General features: G+C 38.1%; 1 protein-coding gene across 1 annotated transcript; it reads left to right on the top strand.

The window, feature by feature from the left end:
* Positions 1 to 698: 698 nt before the first annotated feature.
* Positions 699 to 14,443, top strand: LOC148104164 (Fc receptor-like protein 5). The gene is made up of 12 exons (XM_087838273.1): positions 699 to 735; positions 1,766 to 1,801; positions 2,019 to 2,285; positions 2,748 to 3,011; positions 3,134 to 3,412; positions 3,583 to 3,585; positions 10,413 to 10,679; positions 11,965 to 11,976; positions 13,433 to 13,543; positions 13,675 to 13,743; positions 14,008 to 14,058; positions 14,388 to 14,443. The coding sequence occupies exons 1-12, from the start codon at positions 699 to 701 to the stop codon at positions 14,441 to 14,443; spliced, it is 1,452 nt and encodes a 483-aa protein (XP_087694399.1).
* Positions 14,444 to 20,151: the final 5,708 nt, after the last annotated feature.

The raw sequence follows: 20,151 nt of genomic DNA, 5'->3' as shown, positions 1-20,151 counted from the left end.
TTGTTTATAAAGTTCAGTGTCTCAGGTGGGCTGGAGCCTATCCCAGCTGATGAGAGGTGAGATACACCCTGGACATATGACTTTATTTCTTCATGGAAATGTATTAATTGGATATTTGAAGCAATGTAATGATTTTGTGCAGCAGCCTTTAGTGCAACATTAGCATTTTGTGTCTTTTTATGTATGTTTCTGTATGATGATGCTTCGATGCAGTGATTTGATGCTTCTAATGGTTTATGACAAACAGTATTCGGTGTGTGTGGTGTGTGAAGGTGCAGCCAGAGCTGTGTTCTTGTTGTGTTTTTGACACGTAAGATAACCTAAACACTTCACATTTAAAAATTATCCTGAAATTGTGATCTTATTTTGCCTTTTTAGCTGCTCAGTCACGCGGATATTTGTATAATAAAAATTACTGCATGTCAAGTTTTTTCGGTTTAGTTTTTGTATTACAGGCCTTTTCATAAAGAAAGAACCTGATGTTTCTGCAGCAGCAGGAGAGTAAAAAGATGTCACACCATGCTGTGGTCAGATCTTTTAGTTGCTATTTCAGTGTAAAAGGAAGGAAGCAGAAAGAAGTTAAAAAAATACTCTTTGTTTCCTTCACAGCTCTTTGGTATCTGCTGTGGTGCTGCTTCACTCTCTCTCTTTACAGAAAGTTGTAGAAGTTTTCAGACGTGTCACTGCTGGATGTGAGGATGGGAGCCACTTTGCTCTGTGAGCTGGGCCTGTTCTGTGAGTACATCACTGACTCCTATTGTTTGATTCATACTGATCCATAAACATGTTTTAGTAAGAAGAACAGAGCATCAGTCATTACTATTTCAGGTTTTCTGATCAGAGGACTCTCATGTTTTGTTACCAGCATGTTTTTTGATGGTTCATTCTAATTTGAGTCAGTATGTGGAGCTGCTCGAGTTTATCCAAGAAAGATTTGTTGTCATGGTTTTCTGTGGGGCAGGCAGGATGTTTGACTCGTAAACAGAGGAGTAAACTCAAAACGGCAGATTTAACGCTGGAAAACTTCTCATCCAAATACAAAGCAAAACTAGAAACTCAAATACTAGAAAATAAACGAGGAACTGAAAACTAGGAACTGACTTGGAACAGGGAGGAAAGAAATACACAGCATTATGAGGGTACGACATGACAAATGACAGGACTTAAACACACAGGCAGGACAACAAGAGGATGGGGAACAGGTGGCAACACAGCTGGGACAAATCAGACCTAACGAGAAAAGGGAAGCAAAACTGGACACACTGCACACAGGACAGAGACTATCAAAATAAAACAGGAAACACACGACAGGCACAGAGGCACGACGTTGACACTGAACAGAGGGAACACAGAGCACAGGACAGGAGTGACAAACTGCGACATGAGACACGACTGACTGGGGAAATAAACAAGAAGACAGAACTAAACCTACACTAAACATGAGGGGCACAGGAACAAAACCCAAGAACTAGAAATCACAAAACAAACAACAACTAAAACTGGAAATACAGATCCACAAACAATAAGACTTGTAATAATAAACCAGGGGTAGGTACCTGGTTGCCTTTGGTTGCGTTAAGTTTAGTTTAGTTATGTTTCACTTAGGTCTTCTGTGTTAGTCTGTCATGTTTCCTGTCTTCTGGTTCATGTTGTCAAACTTGTGTTGTCATCCTCTGTTTCCTGTTTTATGATGATTGACAACCTACAGAGACATATTTGAGTGTCGCTACTTTGATAATGTCTAAAGTTTCTGTCTTTACTGTAGTGCTCTGTACGCTTCTCTGCGCTGGACACGCTCAAGGTGACAAAACACTTTTCACTTTTTTTCTTTTTCATTTATCTTACTTCTGTTTAAATACTACTGTTTCAGTCTTAAGCACTTTACATTTTTCTTTTTATTTATTTATTTATATATCTATCACTATATTTATAATTTTGTGAATATAAACTAAGGTTGTGCCTTCAATAGTACATGAAGTGTTTCAGATTGTTAACTGTGTGGTTGTGTTGGATTCTAGATGCGGTGCTAACTATTGAACCCAACTCGTCCAGTTTTTTCATCGGAGAGTCTGTTACCTTCAAATGTGACATGAATGAAGGAGAAGACACTGACTGGTATTACAAAATCAACAGGGATGGTCAAGAAGTTTTCCCCTACAGGCCAAACAAAGACTCCAAATTAGAAATTATATCTACACGTGACAGTGGTGAATATCAGTGCATTGGTGACAGGAAGAGCTCACATGATAAAAAGAACAGTAATACTGTCTCTATAACTGTATTAGGTAAGTCTTCAGTGACCGACAGCATAAATGTATGATCCCTGTTCAAATAATCAACTGAACAACATTTAATTAAATTTGTCATTAAAACTTGAACTTGAACCAGGACCACTGTGAAGTCAGTGCGTCAATACTCACAGACTCTGCAAGTTGTCATTAACAAAATTAACAAATTGAGTTTTAACAACAGAGTCAATCGTGGATGAAATTAAATTTAATTACATTTCTAAAGGAAAAGAAGAAACATGAAAAGCTTCATGAAGTTTAAAGTGATGATGTTTCTGTTATCTAAACCAACTAACCAGCATTAGTTTACATTCAGGGCCATAGAATGGACAAACATTTAGACTGTGGTTATTTAGAGATCTACAAATATAAACATAAATATAAACTGTATTTTTTTAATCTTATTATGTTTTTATAATGAATCACATATTTATTTTTCTTCCTCTTTCATATCTGCAGATAGACCCTGGGCCACACTGACAGCAGGAACAACAATCATACCAGTAGGGGGCAGTGTGACACTGACCTGCTCTGTGCAGAGCTCTGATGGATGGAAATATGAGTGGTTCAGACGAACCCAAACAACCTCTATAGTTCAAATCAGAGATCAACAAAACAGAGATATCAGAGTATCTGAAGGAGGACTCTACCGCTGCAGAGGAACAAGAGGAAACCCAGTTTACTACACTGATATAAGTGATGAAGTCACCATTGAGAAAACCAGTGAGTTCAGAAATTTAGTTTGAAATATACATTCACTCATGATTATCAAACATACAATGTTAAGTTTTCTGTGTTGATTTCATGTTTCTATTTGTATCTCAACTGTTAATATGTGTAAACAGTTTCCAATAAAGTTGTTGTAAAACAACGACCCAACTGGCCTCAGATATTCAGAGGTGAGACGATCACTCTGACATGTGAGGTGCAGGAAGGAGGTAAAACCACTGAGTGGGAGTATGAATGGAGAGAACTCAGGACACCCACACAGTGGACACACAATAATGATGTGACATTCAGAGTTTCTGAGTCCAGCAGTGGAGACTACATGTGTAAGAGTCGACGCAGAGATGACTCATATTCTTCAACAGAGTGGAGTGAAGCCTTCACATTGTCAGCATCAAGTAAGTCATGTTTGTTGTGTGATCTCCATTTGACAAATGTCATCATGGTCAGCACAGGATGAATTCAATGGTCTACAAAGCATGTTACATTGTTAGTCAGACAAAGAGCTGCAGCTGATAGTAGCCTCATTGTAGACAGTTTGTCACCACTTTGTGTCATGAACTTTCAGCTGGTATAGAGACGCCAATGCTGACCTGCTGCTCTATCACCTGAGGACAATAATGATATAAAGATACAGGATAAGAAGTGTTAGATTTGTGTTCTCATGAGTAAATATATTAATTTATTTTATGTTGTGAAAGACGTTTTCTGATTGTCATTTTATTTTGGAAAGGATTTTATTTTGGTGATTACAGATTACTTCACTTCCTGTTCCTTATGTTCCGAAGCGCGAACTGCTGAAGTATGTATGGTGTTCCCTCCTGTGTTGCTAACAATAAAAGAAACGGGAAAAGTAATCAACCAACCAAGTGTGTGTATTATTAAGAGAATATGGCCGAAGAAGAAGAAAACTCTTCGAGCTTAACAGGTTATGGGCCCAGACGTGACACAACAGGAGGAAGATGGCAGAGGTTAGTGTTCAACGGAGACGAAAACAGTTACGAACTTTGGGAGGCAAAGTTTCTCGGCCACATGCGGATCATTGGCCTAAAGGACACTATAATTAGCCACTAACCCAGATGCAGAGAAGAATGCTGAATGCTACGCTGAACTGATACAGTTTCTTGATGATAAAAGCCTTTCACTGGTAATGAGAGATGCGACTGATGACGGAAGAAAAGCTTTAAAAATACTACGTGACCACTACGATAGTAAAGGCAAGCCCAGAATCATCGCACTGTACACAGAGCTGACATCTTTACAGAAGAAACCAGATGAGACAGTGACAGATTATATTATCCGAGCTGAAAAAGCAGTGACCTCCCTAAGAAATGCAAAAGAAGTAATCAGTGATGGACTTATTATCGCTATGATTTTAAAGGGGCTTCCTGAAGCTTACAAGCCATTTGCTATTCACACAACTCAAAGCAGTGATGATTTAACATTCACACAGTTCAAAAGCAACCTACGAAGTTATGAGGAAACCGAGAAATTCGACAACAAAGTAAAAGCGGATAATGTGATGAAGGTTGATTTAACATCAATCACCTGTCATGGATGCGGAAACCGAGGACATTTTGTAAAAGATTGTCTCCAAAAGGGAACACCTAAGTGGTGTAGCTACCATAGAAGCTCAACACACAGTGATGAGACATGTAGAAGAAAAACCAAGTACAGAGATGATGCAAAACTAACTGTAGTAAAACAAGAGGACAAGAAAGAAGAGCAGACTTTTCTATTTAAAGTTAGTCAAAGACTTCTGCCTACTGACATAATAAGAGAAGGACTAATGGTGGACTGTGGTGTTACTTCACACATCATTACGGAGAAGAACAAGTTCATAAAGTTTGATGAGACTTTTGATCCTGAGAAACACTACATGGAGCTCGCTGATGGATCCTGGACAAACAACGTCGCACTCAAGAGGGGAGATGCCAACGTCTCTCTACGGGACATACAAGGACACTGTACCACCATCACACTGAGAGATGCTCTGTTCATCCCATCCTACCCTCAGAGCATATTTTCAGTGAAGGCAGCTACAACCTATGGAGCACAGGTGGTCTTCAAGAAGGGACAGAATGAACTAGTGAACAAAGATGGGACAGTCTTCTCCATCGAAGAATACAACAGACTCTACTATTTGAAAACGGTAAACAATGAAACATCATTCAATGACATGATGTCCTGTGACACTGTTAATCTGGCATGTGATGTGAAAACATGGCACGAAATTTTAGGACATTGTAATGTTAGTGATGTGTTAAAGCTACCTGATGTTGTAGATGGCATGAAAATCACAGGCAGTGGCATGTTAGATTGTAATGTGTGCACAGAAGGGAAGTTCACTAACAACAGAAACAGACAAAGCGACCCAAAAGCGAGTGAGCCATTACAGTTGGTGCACACTGATCTAGCCGGCCCCATTGAACCAAGTGGCCAAAGTGGTCATAAATACTCTATATTATTTACGGATGATTTTTCAGGGGCAGTGTCAGTTTACTTTCTAAAACAGAAAAGTGACACCACAGAGGCCACAGCAAAGTTTCTAGCCGACTGTGCACCATACGGCAGTGTTAAGTGCATTAGATCGGACAATGGCACCGAGTTCACAAGCAGTTCCTTCCAGTCTCTTTTAAGGGAAAAGGGTATAAAGCATGAGACATCTGCGCCATATTCTCCCCATCAGAATGGCACAGCTGAGAGGCAATGGAGAACTCTCTTTGAAATGGGGAGGTGTCTTTTACTAGAAAAAGAGCTGCCAAAAGAATTATGGCCTTACGCCATTCAAAATGCAGCACACATCCGCAACAGATGCTACAGTAACAGGACTAAAAGTACACCTTATCAGATGTTAACAGGGAAAAGACCAGATCTCTCAAAACTGTGGATATTTGGGTCAGACTGTTATGCATACATACATGATCACAAGAAACTTGATCCCAGATGTGAAAAAGGAATATTTGTGGGTTATAGTAAAAATAGCCCAGCATACCTGGTTTATAACCCTCACACAGGAAAAGTGTCAAAACACAGACTTGTGAGATTTATCAAGAAGAACACTGTTGAACAACAAACACAGACTGATGAATATGACACAGAAATTCAGACTTATGAGCATGTAGTGCCTTCAAAAGAAAGTACAGAACAACAAAATGAAAACGCAGCAGAGAACAGACCTCCTAGAGAAGAGGAAACCAACACAAATGAACCAAACCCTGACATAGAAAGAAATGAGGGTGATGAGCAAAACCAAACTGAGCGCTATCCTAACAGAGAAAGGAAACCTCCTAAATATTTAGAGGATTACACATCTAACTGCAGAGATTTAGCAAATGCAACTTCTGTAAGTGTTGATTATTGTTACAGAGCAACCTGTGGAATCCCCCAAACCTATAAAGAGGCGCTGATGTCACCAGAGGCACCAAGGTGGAAACAGGCAATGACAGAAGAAATCAACTCTCTGAAAGAGAATGACACATTTGAACTGACTACTTTACCTACTGGTAGAAAAACCATTGGAGGAAAATGGGTCTACGCCCTCAAAGAAAATGAACAAGGACAAATATTCAAAGCCAGGTTTGTAGCAAAAGGTTACAACCAGACACAAGGAATAGACTACCAAGAGACATTTGCACCAACAGCAAACATGACATCTGTGCGAACCCTAATGCAAATAGCAGTCCAGAATGATCTTATTATCCACCAAATGGATGTTAAAACTGCATATTTGCATGCTCCCATTGAGGAAGAAATATACATGGACCAACCAGAAGGTTTTGAGCAAACAGAATCAGGAGAAAACGTGGTGTACACATTAAAGAAATCCCTTTACGGGTTAAAACAATCAGGTAGAAACTGGTACAAACTCTTGAATGACTACCTTGAACAAAATGACTTTGAAAGAAACCTTTCTGATCACTGTGTATACAGGAAGGATATTGAACATGAAACTCTACTGGTTATCATCTGGGTAGATGACTTGATCATTGCGGCTAGCAATACTAACTTGTTAAACACATTCAAAGAAACAATGAGGTCAAAGTTTAACATGAAAGACCTGGGGAAAATATCCAGTTTTCTTGGGATACAGTTTATACAAAAAGAGAGTGAAATCAGGATGAATCAGAAGAGGTACATTCAAAGAATGTTGGAACGCTTTGGGATGTCTGAATGCAAACCCAGATCCACACCGTGGGAACTAAAAACGGATACTACTACATGTGGAGGAAGTGATGCAAATGAGACTGTTAACTCAAGAGAGTACAGAGAAATAGTGGGCAGTTTGATATATGCCATGACGTGTACGAGACCAGATATAAGCTGGGTTGTTAGCAGACTATCTCAAACACTAGCTCAACCCACGAGAGAGGACTTATTAATGGCAAAACAAGTCCTCAGATACCTAAAAGGCACAAATGACTTTGAACTGATCTTTAAGAAAAGCAGTGAGGATCTAGATCTAATTGCTTACAGTGACTCTGACTGGGCATCCTCTGTAAAAGACAGACGCAGTACAACAGGCTACTGTTTTGCACTTACTAAAGAGGGACCAGTAATATCTTGGAAAACAAAGAAACAGCCTACAGTGGCACTCTCAACATGTGAAGCTGAATACATTGGTCTTGCAACCACTACTCAGGAAAGCATGTACTTAACCCAACTGTTAAACGGCATGGACAGAAAAAGGTACACATGTACAAAACTGTTTGGGGACAACCAAGGGGCCATTGCTTTGAGTAAAAACCCAGTGAACAGACAGAGGTCAAAGCATATTAATGTGAAATATCACTTCATTCGTGAAGCGGTAAATGAAGGGAAAATCCGCATTGAACACTGTCCATCAGAAGAAATGGCTGCAGACATACTTACAAAACCAGTTACAAGAGTGAGACTCAGAAAGTTTCAAAAATGGTTCTTTGGAAATGCATAAGATGCTATGGGTTAACAGCATGAGAACAAGGGGGGGGGGGGGGGGGGGGGGGGTGTTAGATTTGTGTTCTCATGAGTAAATATATTAATTTATTTTATGTTGTGAAAGATGTTTTCTGATTGTCATTTTATTTTGGAAAGGATTTTATTTTGGTGATTACAGATTACTTCACTTCCTGTTCCTTATGTTCCGAAGCGCGAACTGCTGAAGTATGTATGGTTTTCCCTCCTGTGTTGCTAACAATAAAAGAAACGGGAAAAGTGATCAACCAACCAAGTGTGTGCATTATTAAGAGAACATGGCCGAAGAAGAAGAAAACTCTTCGAGGTTAACAAGAAGTGTAGCATTTTTCAAACTTGCTCAACAAATAACTACAAATCTCCAAATTTTATTAAACAAAAACAAAATCATCTTAGCCTAGGATCTTATGCAAATAATGTGATCTGTTAAAATAAATGACAGTATTAAATAAATAGTTCAGTCCACTGTGTAATTCACTATGCCTAACACAAACAGTAGGGTGGCATGCTGCTTTGCACTGGTTTCAAATCCACTGTCTGTCTGAGGTCTTTCAGTGTGGAGTTTGAATGTTCTCTCCATGTCTGTGTGGATTTTCTCCATATTCTCCATCTTCTTCCCACAGTCCACAGAGTTAATGGGGTTAGGGAAATTGGTGAATCTAAATTGCTTGTAGGTTTGAATGTCTCAGCCCGGTAACAGATGAGCGACCTGTCCCGAGTAGCTTCCTGTTAGCTGCGATATGGTCCAATACCTTGTGACCCTAAATTGTTGAAGCAGAATACATTAATACTGGTGATCGTGGCTCAAGAGTTGGGCGTTCGCCTTGTAATCGGAAGGTTGTCGGTTCGAGCCCCGGCTCAGACAGTCTCGGTCATTGTGTCCTTGGGCAAGACACTTCACCTGTTGCCTATTGGTGGTGGTCAGAGGGCCCGGTGGCGCCAGTGTTTGGCAGCCTCGCCTCTGTCAGTGCGCCCCAGGGTAGCTGTGGCTACAATGTAGCTTACCATCACCAGTGTGTGAATGGGTGGATGACTGGATGTGTAAAGCACTTTGGGGTCCTTAGGGACTAGTAAAGTGCTATACAAATACAGGCCATTTACCATTAATGAGTTTGATTGAAAATAAATGCAATGATCAACAATCAGATTTGACATTTTAGTCAAAATATTCAGGGTTGGAGCCACAACCCAAAAAGACATCAGTGCAAAGCAGGAAATGGAGGAAAATTGAAGGAGGGAAGTTAAAATAATGTTACTGTTGCTATGCTTACCATCCTCACCAACACTAGAAAGCTCCAGCAGGAGGCTAGAATATTGAGACCATTCCCTTTAAACCCACTCCCAGACCTTAAAGAGGTGTGTGCGTGTGTGAATGTGCCTGTGCACTGATTCTGCAAAACATAAAAAATAACATTAAAAATGATGTAGATGTAGGAATTATTTATTTTATGTAAGTCATTTTTTATAGAGTGTAAAATTTGTGTTTCTCTTTGCCTGCTTGTTTTTGTGACTAAAATAAGCAGTCTGGTGTTGTCATTGTTCAGCTGGATTATTGTGGGATCAGGCATCTCTGAAAGAGGAAAAGTATCTTGATGACATCTATCAAAACTTCAAATGGCCTGCAGCATTTATTTTGAATGAATTTTATTTTTTTTTCTTATGTAAAACAATCATTTTAAAACCACACCTTAGCGGCATCAGCTCATCACACCTCCACTGCATTTAAGGCTGGACTGGCTCCTGAGTTTGTTGTTGTTGTGTGTGTGGCTGGCAGCTGACAAGCTGCAGCTGAGAGCTGAAGGAGCAGCAACCGAAATAAAGTGTTGAAAAGCGTTGAAATGTGGACGGGTCTGTTGTGCGTCTGTTACAGTTTGGAAAGTCACAAGTAACGCAAACTCAACGAAATAACAAATAATATGAAAATGCTTAACGAGGGTCACAAAATGTTACAAAGTCTCTTAATTAAAGTTTTACTATTTCAAATTCCTCTTTGCAGCTATAATGTGTATTTCCTCCTGTGTGTTCTGACATCTGAACCTCAGATTATAAGAAGTCTTCTTGTGAATCTGTTGTTGTGGTGGGAGCAAAGAGACGTCACACAAAATAATGGAGAGGAGTAATTTATAAATAAAATAAAGCATCACAATGAAATGGAGCAAAAATGCATTCACTGAAAGGATAAAAGGCATTCTGGGTGTGTAATAGTGGAGGAAAGTGAATTACATCAGTATAAACACAGCTTGGACCCTTTTACCATCCTGTGGTATCAAAAAGAAGGATGTACTCATACCATGGCAGTTTGGTCTTATTGCTTCTTACGCACTGTTGGAAATCTAAATAGAGGTATAGTGATGTTGAATTCTGACAACATCAGGGCAGTGCAATCCTAACCTGTTTTTGTGGAATAATATATTTATTCTTTCTATCTTTGTCTAAACTCAACAGATCAACCAAAGGCTCAAATAACTTCTGATATGAGAGACGTTCCAGTAGGGGGCAATATGACCCTGAAATGTTCAGTGAACCCATTATCATCTGGATGGAGATACTACTGGTACAGAGATGAGAACTTGTCTAAACCTCTGACCACACAAGATGCAGTTTTCCACTTAAATGGCCAAATCAGAGTCTCACAGGAAGGACTCTACAGGTGCAGAGGAGGAAGAGGAAACCCAGTTTACTACACAGAGTACAGTGATCCCTTTAAAAATGGTAGGTTTTTTTCAGCAGTAAATTTTCTATTAATACAAACTGTGAAAAAAAAGTTTTATTTTCTCCTTTTTGTGCCTGTATTATTGATATCTGAACACATTTGGCATCAGATGGGCAGAGCAGAGAAAATAATTATCAGATGTGAGATCCACAGAGACGACACTCAGTGGGAATGGTAAATGGTAAATGGCCTGCATTTGTATAGCTTTTACTCAGTCCCTAAGGACCCCAAAGCACTTTACACTACATTCAGTCATTCACTCATTCACACACTGGCAATGGCAAGCTACATTGTAGCCACAGCCACCCTGGGGCGCACTGACAGAGGCGAGGCTGCCGGACACTGGCGCCACCAGGCCCTCTGACCACCACCAGTAGGCAAACATGGGGTTAGTATCTTGCCCAACATGCAGCCAGGAGGCAGCCTGGGATCAACCCACCGACCTTCTGATTAGTGGCTGACCTGCTCTGCCACCTGAGCTACAGCCACAGTGAATATGAACAAAGGTCTATCAAACTTTGAAGGAAAAAAAATAACTGTGGAAGTCAAAACTGTTTATGTTTGTTTTGTTTATTTGTTTGTTTAACTCTGACTGAAACTTGCAAAGGCAGAATGAAATGTGCACAGCAGTCTTCAACAGACTGAAGTGCTACCATTTTTTTTAATACATTTTATAAAATTAAACAATTTTTCAAACTCCCTCTTCTTCCCTCAGTCAGACAAAGAGCTTCAGGTGATCGTAGCTTTCTCACCACTTTGTGTTTGAACTTTCAGCTGGTGTATGTAGTGCAGAACTCATATGCTGCTTTCTCACCTGAGTACAATCATGAAAGAAATAAACAGAAAAAAAGTACTCATTTGTAATTTTAAACTCCTGTAACTAAAAAAAAAAATTGATCTCTCTAAAAAAAAGAATAGAACTCAACCCACCTCATCATCTCATTCAAAATAAATAAAAAACACAGAAGCACACTGTCTCTTTCACTATGACTTCATCAGATTAATACAAAAATGCAATGATGAATAAAAACATCAGAAATAATGTTACTGTGTACGCACGCCCAGTCACCTGCACACAGCTGCAACAGGAGGCTAGCATATTAAAGTCATAAGACACCCTAAAAAGCGTCTGATATTTGATTATAAATCCTGGTCCCCACAAGTTTGAAGGCATTTTTGAGACTCAAAATGTGGTTTTAATGTCAGGGTTACAATTAGGTTATGGTTAGGTTTAGGGTTGGAGTCAGTGTTAGGCATTTATTTTTAATGGTTAGGGTTAGGTAGGGAAACCATTATGTCAATGAGATGCCTGCACAAGGATATAAATACACAAACGTGTATGCGTGTCTTATATTGATGATGTCATTTGTGAAATTTTGATATAGTCTGGAGCAGATTAAGAAATTAGTCAGAAGTTAGAAATAACATATTTGAAGTTGCTGCTATTTCAAATGTCCCTGTGCAGCTATAATGTGCATCTCCTCCTGTGAGGTCTGGCCTCTGAACCTTACACTAATGAGATGTCTTGTGTTTCCTGGTAAATCGGTTGTTATGAACAGTAGCTCTGAGGGAAGCATCATGCAGAGTACAGAAAAAGATTAATTTATAAATGTAAAGAAGAGTAGTGGTCAAATGGATTCAGAAAAAAGAAAGTCTATCATGTGCACACTGTAACATGTTTTTTTATGGGGGAAAATATGTTTCTAACAGATAAACCCCATCAGTCTGAAAGACAGACATGAAGACAACGCAGAGATGAGCCTAAAGGTACAGAGTAGAAAACATGAGGGAGAACCAACTAAATATAAACCATAAAATGATGAATAACTAAAGCTGAAAAGTTTAGGCATGAATACAAGAATACAAATGAATATAGAAACAAAAACAACAAAGCAAGAAAATAAACCATAAAGAAGCCATATGAAGTATCAGACCTGAAATTCATGCTAAATATAGAAAAGTGACACTGGGGACATAAAATAATACAAAACTACTAAAAACAGAGAACACAACACAAACTGTTATGTGACGGCTGTGTGCAGGCAGGAAAAGGACCCAAAGTGCAGACGCCAGAGACAAACGTAAACTCAAACAGCTTTAATGCTGAACTCAAACAGAACAAAAGTAAGAATCCAAATAACTTACACGGGCAGACAAAACACACAGCTAGATAAGGGTAGATCACAACACAGACAAACTGAAACACAGGGCTTAAATACACAGAGGGAGGAATCAGGGAATGGGTAACAGGAGGGAAACACAGCTGGGGCAAATCAGGCCTAACGAGACAAAGGAAGCAAAACCAGACACATTTACATGAGAAACATAACACAGACTGAACTATAGACACAGACTCTGACTGGACACAGAGAGACAGCAACTAGAGAACACAGACATAAACCATAAGACAGAACTCCAACAAAGTAACATAATAAACTCAAAACTCTGGGTCAACGACCCAGGCATCCTAACACTTAAATCACTTTACAAACCTAAAAGGAATCATGATTGCTATTTACAGCAAGTGGTCCCACTTTTAAATGTTGTCAAGTGTGGCACATGTATTGAAGAGGTTATATAATATTATTATATATCTTTAAATGAAAGTTACTTTTAAGACTTGTTTTGCACTTCATCTTGATGTTGTTGTTAAGGTTCTTTCTATCCCTACTAGTGTTACCAGATCAGCTGACTCAACTGAGTTTGGTTAAGTTTATTAAAGTTAACAGTTCATTTTTCTTATTTGCAATAGCTGTGTCCAGTTCTTCATTTCTTCTTCTGATGGTCACTGGACTCATTTCTGGAATCATATTTATTTTGCTCCTGTTCCTGTTCCTGTACAAAAAGGTCTACAAAAAGAAAGGTGAGACTTTTACATATTTTACTCTTTAAAATATTTAAATATGGAGATGCACCATTCCAAAACTGAAAACTGTTCACAATATTATATAAAACATAATAAACTTAGTGTCTTATTTTGAATTTTTAATAAAGGTTCTGCCGATGACCAGAGGGTGAGTCAGTGTGAAAATCAACAACAAGTCTACTCCACTCTCATTCATGGTTAGTTTTTTATCTTGTTTAAAATATCCTGATGCTTTTCTCTTCTGCAGCTTTAACACTGTTGAATTAAAGAAAACTAAGACAACAACAAAATTTAATCATGTACAGCATTTATAAGTAATGATACATTTTCTAATTTCACTGTATGTTTGTGCTTACACTGACATTAAAGCTTATCTTATCTCATCTTGTCTTAGTATAAATGTTACTGACAAGAATACTTGTGTTTACATTATGTGGTGAATCATTTTCTCTGACTTGTAGGTGATCGTTCTGTCTATGAAACAATCAGAGGCTCTGGAAATACTCAAAACGGTACAGTATCAACTTTAATATATAGTTTGTGGAAGCCATGTAATTATAAAATAACAGTGATTATCACTAAAAGCAACACTAACATTATTATTTTAGTTTAACCAGAGGGTCTTTACACCTATAATTATAATGAACTGCAGAGCTTTATCATACTGAGAGTATATTTGAATATATTTTACAGTTCAGTGTTGTTCATGAATCCACTGGAAGAGAGCATTCATCTAATGTGCTCATTTAAAGCAGAATGTATCTGGAATTGTGAATTTATTAATTTATCTGTGCTTTACCGCCCTTGCTCTGTATGAAGCTGGGTGACCTGTGTGCTGTAGGTCCAGTGGCTCCTTCTTGTGGAAAGTCAGCGATTCTTTCTATCGAAAGTGGGTGAGCTATGAGAAGTGACAGTAGTTTGAGCATCTCCTTTCCTATAACTCAGTGGTTCCCAAACTTTTTTTTTTGACCCCCTTTTGTTTTACAAGAAAATCTTTGTTGTCCAGGTGAAGCCAAAGACAAGATATGCTTCATCATATTTTCTATGGCTTGGAAGGAAGTTGGTTTGGAAGCATATTTGGCAATGCTTCAACCTCTGCTTTGCGTTTGTGTGGGAGCCCTGTCAAAAAACCTGTCCATTATGCTAGCAGTGCCCAAGAGTTCATTACCCCCACTCCCTGCAATGGCCTCCCACTTTGGGAACCACTGTCATAACTGAAGACTAATTCTCATTCTCAACCATCAGAGCTTTGTCAAGTCCCATTCCCACATATTTCCCACCATTCATGGACCATCAAGTTACAAATTATGGGCACAAATATACATTAACATTTTCTAGTAAAGTATTTAGGTTTAACATTTAACTAAACATTTGAAATATGTTTTAAAAATGATTCTCCGATGTTTTGTTTTTATATTATATTCTTTAATTTTCACTGAAAAATGGAAATATCAGTAGGAATATATTGATAATGTAAACATTAAATCATCATTATAAGTGAGGCAACTTTCTTAGGTTCATTGATTACATTATCTGTGTCAGTGTTTTCATTTTAAATGGTTGTGATTTTCTCCTTAACATTGTACAATAAGTTGGTTAGAAATCATATTAAATACCATAATATAGACTTAATAGTGTCTTTTTTTCCAAATGGATATTCCCATTAAGTATTCATGTTCTTTACAACTGAATATTTTTTTTATTAAAGCTTTTGTATAACATTTCATGTAACAACAAAAAGTTTAAAAAGTGTTATATGTTATATTTGTAGTGTGTGAAAATGTGGCTTTAAATTCAGCTGTTTCTTTGTTACAGTAGATATAATGAGAATATTTTTACACATTAGATCTTCTACGTTATCCCCAAAGTAATGAAGAATACATACATTATTCATAAATAGTGTATGGATTTGAATGTATTGTGTATTTCATGTCTATTTTTTTTCTATACAAATTTGCAATACATTTGTCTTTATGGACCTGGAACAGCAAATACAGTGGTGATCATTATCTTGAATTGTTATGTGCTTTTGGCCTTTTTTTGAGGGATGAGTGTGGTTTTACAGTTTATTTTAAGTCAGTGTCAATCATGTTCATACATGTACAGCAGCAGTGAACAAAGCCATGATTTTTCAGTTCTCTAAGACAACTGGCAAATATACAAGACTTTTATGCATTGGCCTACAGTAGCAAAAAGGTTCAATCTGGTTGAATATAGTGAAAAAAAAATCAAATGCTTTTCTTCAAAATGAAAAGCTGACAATACAGAATGCATTGTTTTATACTGCAGTGGCAGAGAGATTTAAATGTGGTTTCAGTGGAAGCCAACAGGACATTATTCTCCATTGCACTTCACAAAACAATGACATTACAATTAAGTCAATTTTGCTGCTGATGTCCAAGACTCTAATCACCACGAGTGTCCTTCCCCTTATTAGATATTATATGCAAAATAAACATTTCAACAAACAACAAATAATTAAAATGTTTAAACTGTCATTTAAAGGCTTTAAATATCTGAAAATTGATGGAAATATCTTATTGCTTGATCATTGAGATCAAAAGATCTCAAGTTGATTTGGTGATTTATGAAATAAAGACAAAAATACATTCTTATGTGACGATTTCATGGCAGATTTTGTGTGTGTACAGTTTTTGTCCATTAAGGTGTCGAAAGAGTTTAAAATGTAAGTTTTAACAATGATAATCTGGACTCCACTCACCCGACTTTCAGCAATATGCAGACTTTAAAACATGGGACAGTACAACTCTGGGCCTTCTATGCAAACACCATGGATACACACACAGCCGGTGCCCTCCTCCCAGTAGCTTGATTAGACAAACTTGTCCTGTTAATACTCAGTAAACTCATGTCAAAGACTTTCTGTTCTGCTAAAAGCAAAAAAACAGCAAAGGATTTATCTGCTGCAAAACTACAAATGTAGACTTATCTATCTGATATGACTGATCCAGGCAGTTTGAGATAAAATATCAACTGTGTTTAAGCCTCTGCTTCACTAATTTATAAAAGGCCTTCATTTAGCTCCTCAACAGAAGCTTTTTAGCTCATCTGCATCAAATGTTTGTACTGCATAAAAATAGCAAGTTGCTTTTCAAGTCCACAGATGTGCATCTCACGGTATCTTGTGATTGTAGAATTGCTGTGAAATTTAAAATACCTAAATTGTACAATATAAACTGCTTTTTAAATGTCGCTTGTAGTTTTAACTTTTAACATTAAAACTAGAAAAGTGCTGCATAAATCTCACTCTGTGGTATCTCTTGTGAAACGGAGGTGTTATTTGAAGACAACATGAGCTTCTGTCTCTTTAAGGGTTTCATGAGAGTGAACAGGGGAAACACCCACTGCTAAGTGGGTGTGCTCTGTGTATAGTACTTGCCGATTTAAAAATAATAGTAATAAAGAAATATAAATAGAAATTAACAGGTGTAACTGCGGGTGAAGCAACATCATACCTTAATTTTTTTTCCCCATTTTCTTTCTCTTCTTCTGTAAAGTATAAAGTACAAAGTGTGAAACTCTGACACATTGGTGTGGGCACAAAGTGTCAAGTTCAGCATGCCACACTTACACCTTTGTCACATGTTTAAAGTTTATTTGATTTCAAATCCATTACCCATGAGCCTCAGCAACTCAGCCCAGCTGACATCACCATAAACACAGCAGCACAATTAAAGTAACAGAGATATAATCTGAGAGAGGGGGCAGGACTTCCTCTTGCCTCATGCCCACTTCTGGTTAACGACACTATTTCTGTTTAGCTTGAGGTTGCTCACGACATGTGGGTGAATTTATCACCAAACCACAATTTCATAGTTCAGATGTATTTTCAGTTTTATATTTACATCTTTGTTTATCAGCATCAGTTAAAACTTTGTTCTTCTATCAATCTATTTTGGTCTGTATTTGTGTAGCGCTTTACTTAATCCCTAAGGACCCCAAAGTGCTTTACACTACATTCAGTCATTCACCCATTCACACACAAGCTCGAACCAGCAACCTTGCGATTACAAGACAAACTGCCAACTCTTGAGCTACGATCGACGATATGACCATGATTTTCTTAATTGTTTATAAAGTTCTGGTTCTCAGATGGTTTGGAGCCTATCAAAGCTGTTTTAGGATGAGAGGTAGGGTACACCACAGACAGATGAAAATTTCAATAAATGTAAAAAAGTATAAACACGTCATGCGGTGGTCAGAGCTTGTTAAAGAGTGTTAGCTCTGTTGAGAAGGAAGGAAGCAGAGAGAAGAAGTAAAAAAAACCCTCTTTGTTTCCTTCACAGTTCTTTGGTATCTGCTGTGCTGCTGCTTCACTCTCTCTCTTTACAGAAAGTTGTAGAAGTTTTCAGACGTGTCACTGCTGGATGTGAGGATGGGAGCCACTTTGCTCTGTGAGCTGGGCCTATTCTGTGAGTACATCACATCTATTACATCTATTGTTTGATTAATACTGATCGATAAGCATGTTTTAGTAAGAAGAACAGAGCAATGTTACCTCTAAGCTGCGCACGTGCGCAATTGCGCACTGCTGGCACAGAAAATCTGCGTTGCGCACAAAAAAAAATAACCTGAATTGAAATTAAAATTAATACTTCAACAATCCTGTTTTGCAGTGTTAGTCAGTAAGTGACTGGCTGCTCCCATATGGGATTAGAACGATGCCACCTTATCCCATAATTCAGCCGATGCGTATATACGCAGCCAATCAGTGTCGTTGACAGGCTATGACAGCGTCCTTATGTGCCGACATCGGTGTTATAGCTAGCAAAGCGGCGTGTCTAATGTGGAGTGAAGCCACGTTAATGACAACGTGTACAACCATTAGAGATGTGAGCAGGACAGACGGAACAATTGACGGAAAAAGTGTTGACTTTATACCAGTTTTTAAATTGTGTTGATAGGCCACGTAAAACCAGAGTTGTGATTTAAAAATATATGCAATGTTTGGTTTTCTTCCTGAATACTGTCGTTGTTTATATTTACTGCGGGAAGAAACGGTAAAAACTGTGTTTTATAAGAAAAAAGGCTCGAAAGCCTGTGAGCAAAAACAAACCCCACCCCCCACCTTTCCTATTGGTCCAAAAAAAGTACCATGTCGACCAATCAAAAAATGATATGGCAACGTGGCATCTTGTTGTTAAGAAACGGGGGGAAATATTAGCAGTGACGGCGGTGTTTTGAGATGTGAGAGATTTGAGACGTTCAGCGCAAATCTTGTGTAGTTAGTGTGTAGTGTAGTCAATAGTTTTGTTGTGTGTGTCAGAACAATGAGGCGACTGCTGAATGTTACAGGTGTTACAGCAGTGATACATCTCCTGTTGTCAGGCCTGCAGGTATCAGGCTGTTGTTCTCCTTTATCTCATAGTGGACAGAAATTATTTTTTGGAGTGGCACAAATAATTTGTGTGGCATCAGATTTGATGCAGAACAGCTGATTGTTCTGTAAATAGTTTGAAATGTTTATTTAAAAATGCCTCAGCTGCGTTTAAAAAAAATAGCTGCAAAAAACTTTGTTGTTTGCAAAACTCAGTTACTTTTTTGAGGAAGTAACTATATAATTAATTGCCCAACATTGGTCATTATATACTGTATTTGGCAGACAGAGAGTTACAGGACTCTCTCCCAGACCACAGACTCATAATACAAGTCAGAGCTTTATAAAAAAAATAATTTAAAAAAAGTAAGTTGTGTTTTCGAAATTGGAGTTCAAGTTATTTTTACTTCCAATAGTGTTAACATAAAAGATTTATTTATTATTTTTTATTGTAAGTGGGCTAAAGCAGTTAATTAAAAGTAGTCTAAGATAAATGTAAATCTCCAAAAGTTGATTCTGTTCATCTGGACGTAGCGTATTCTGGGAGAAACGTTTCGTCACTCATCCAAGTGACTTCTTCAGTCTCAGCTGACTGCAGGTTTCCCCAGTCTTATAAACAGTACATTTGCATAATGACTGAAACCAGCCCACTGAAGGAACAATGGGCTGTGATGTAAATGCTGTAATTTGATTATTTTAATAAACCATGTAACTTGGGTGGATAAGATGCCGGCGTGACCACAGTGCACATGTCTGATGTTGCTCACAGTGGTCAAAGGGATCGCTCAGGGAGTTTGTGTGTTCGCTCAGACACGTGAAAAAGTAGAGGGAAAATTGGAACAGAGTATGAGTTATTTGTACTATTTCAGGTCATGTGATCAGAGAACTCTCATGTTTTGTTATTAATATGTTTTTTGATGGTTCACTCTAATCTGAGTCGGTGTGTGGAGCTGGTTTAGTTTATCTAAGAAAGATTTATTGTCATGGTTTGCTGTGTGGCAGGCAGGATGTTGGACCCAAGTGTAGGACTCGTAAACAGAGGAGTAAACTCAAAACGATAGCTTTAACGCTGCAAAACTTCTCATCCAAATACAAAGCAAAACTAGAAACTCAAACACTAGAAAATAAACCAGAAACTGAAAACTAGGAATTGACTTGGAACAGGGAGGAAAGAAACACAGAGCATTATGAGCGTGCGACATGACAAATGACAGAAAGAAACACAGGACTTAACCCTCTGGGGTCCAGGGTATAATTGGCTGTTTTT

This window comes from Neolamprologus brichardi, chromosome 3, assembly GCF_056152115.1.
Source record: "Neolamprologus brichardi isolate AB-2024 chromosome 3, ASM5615211v1, whole genome shotgun sequence".
Lineage (NCBI taxonomy): Eukaryota > Metazoa > Chordata > Actinopteri > Cichliformes > Cichlidae > Neolamprologus > Neolamprologus brichardi.
This window is presented reverse-complemented; position numbering and strand designations above follow the sequence as displayed.

What these genes read in the sequence shown, in the direction of transcription:
- LOC148104164 (XM_087838273.1), top strand. Translation starts at nt 699, where the DNA reads ATGGGAGCCACTTTGCTCTGTGAGCTGGGCCTGTTCT. An exon ending in CTGCGCTGGACACGCTCAAG is followed by an intron (nt 1,802 to 2,018) that starts GTGACAAAACAC and finishes GTTGGATTCTAG; the next exon opens with ATGCGGTGCTAACTATTGAA. An exon ending in AAAGGTCTACAAAAAGAAAG is followed by an intron (nt 13,544 to 13,674) that starts GTGAGACTTTTA and finishes TTTTTAATAAAG; the next exon opens with GTTCTGCCGATGACCAGAGG.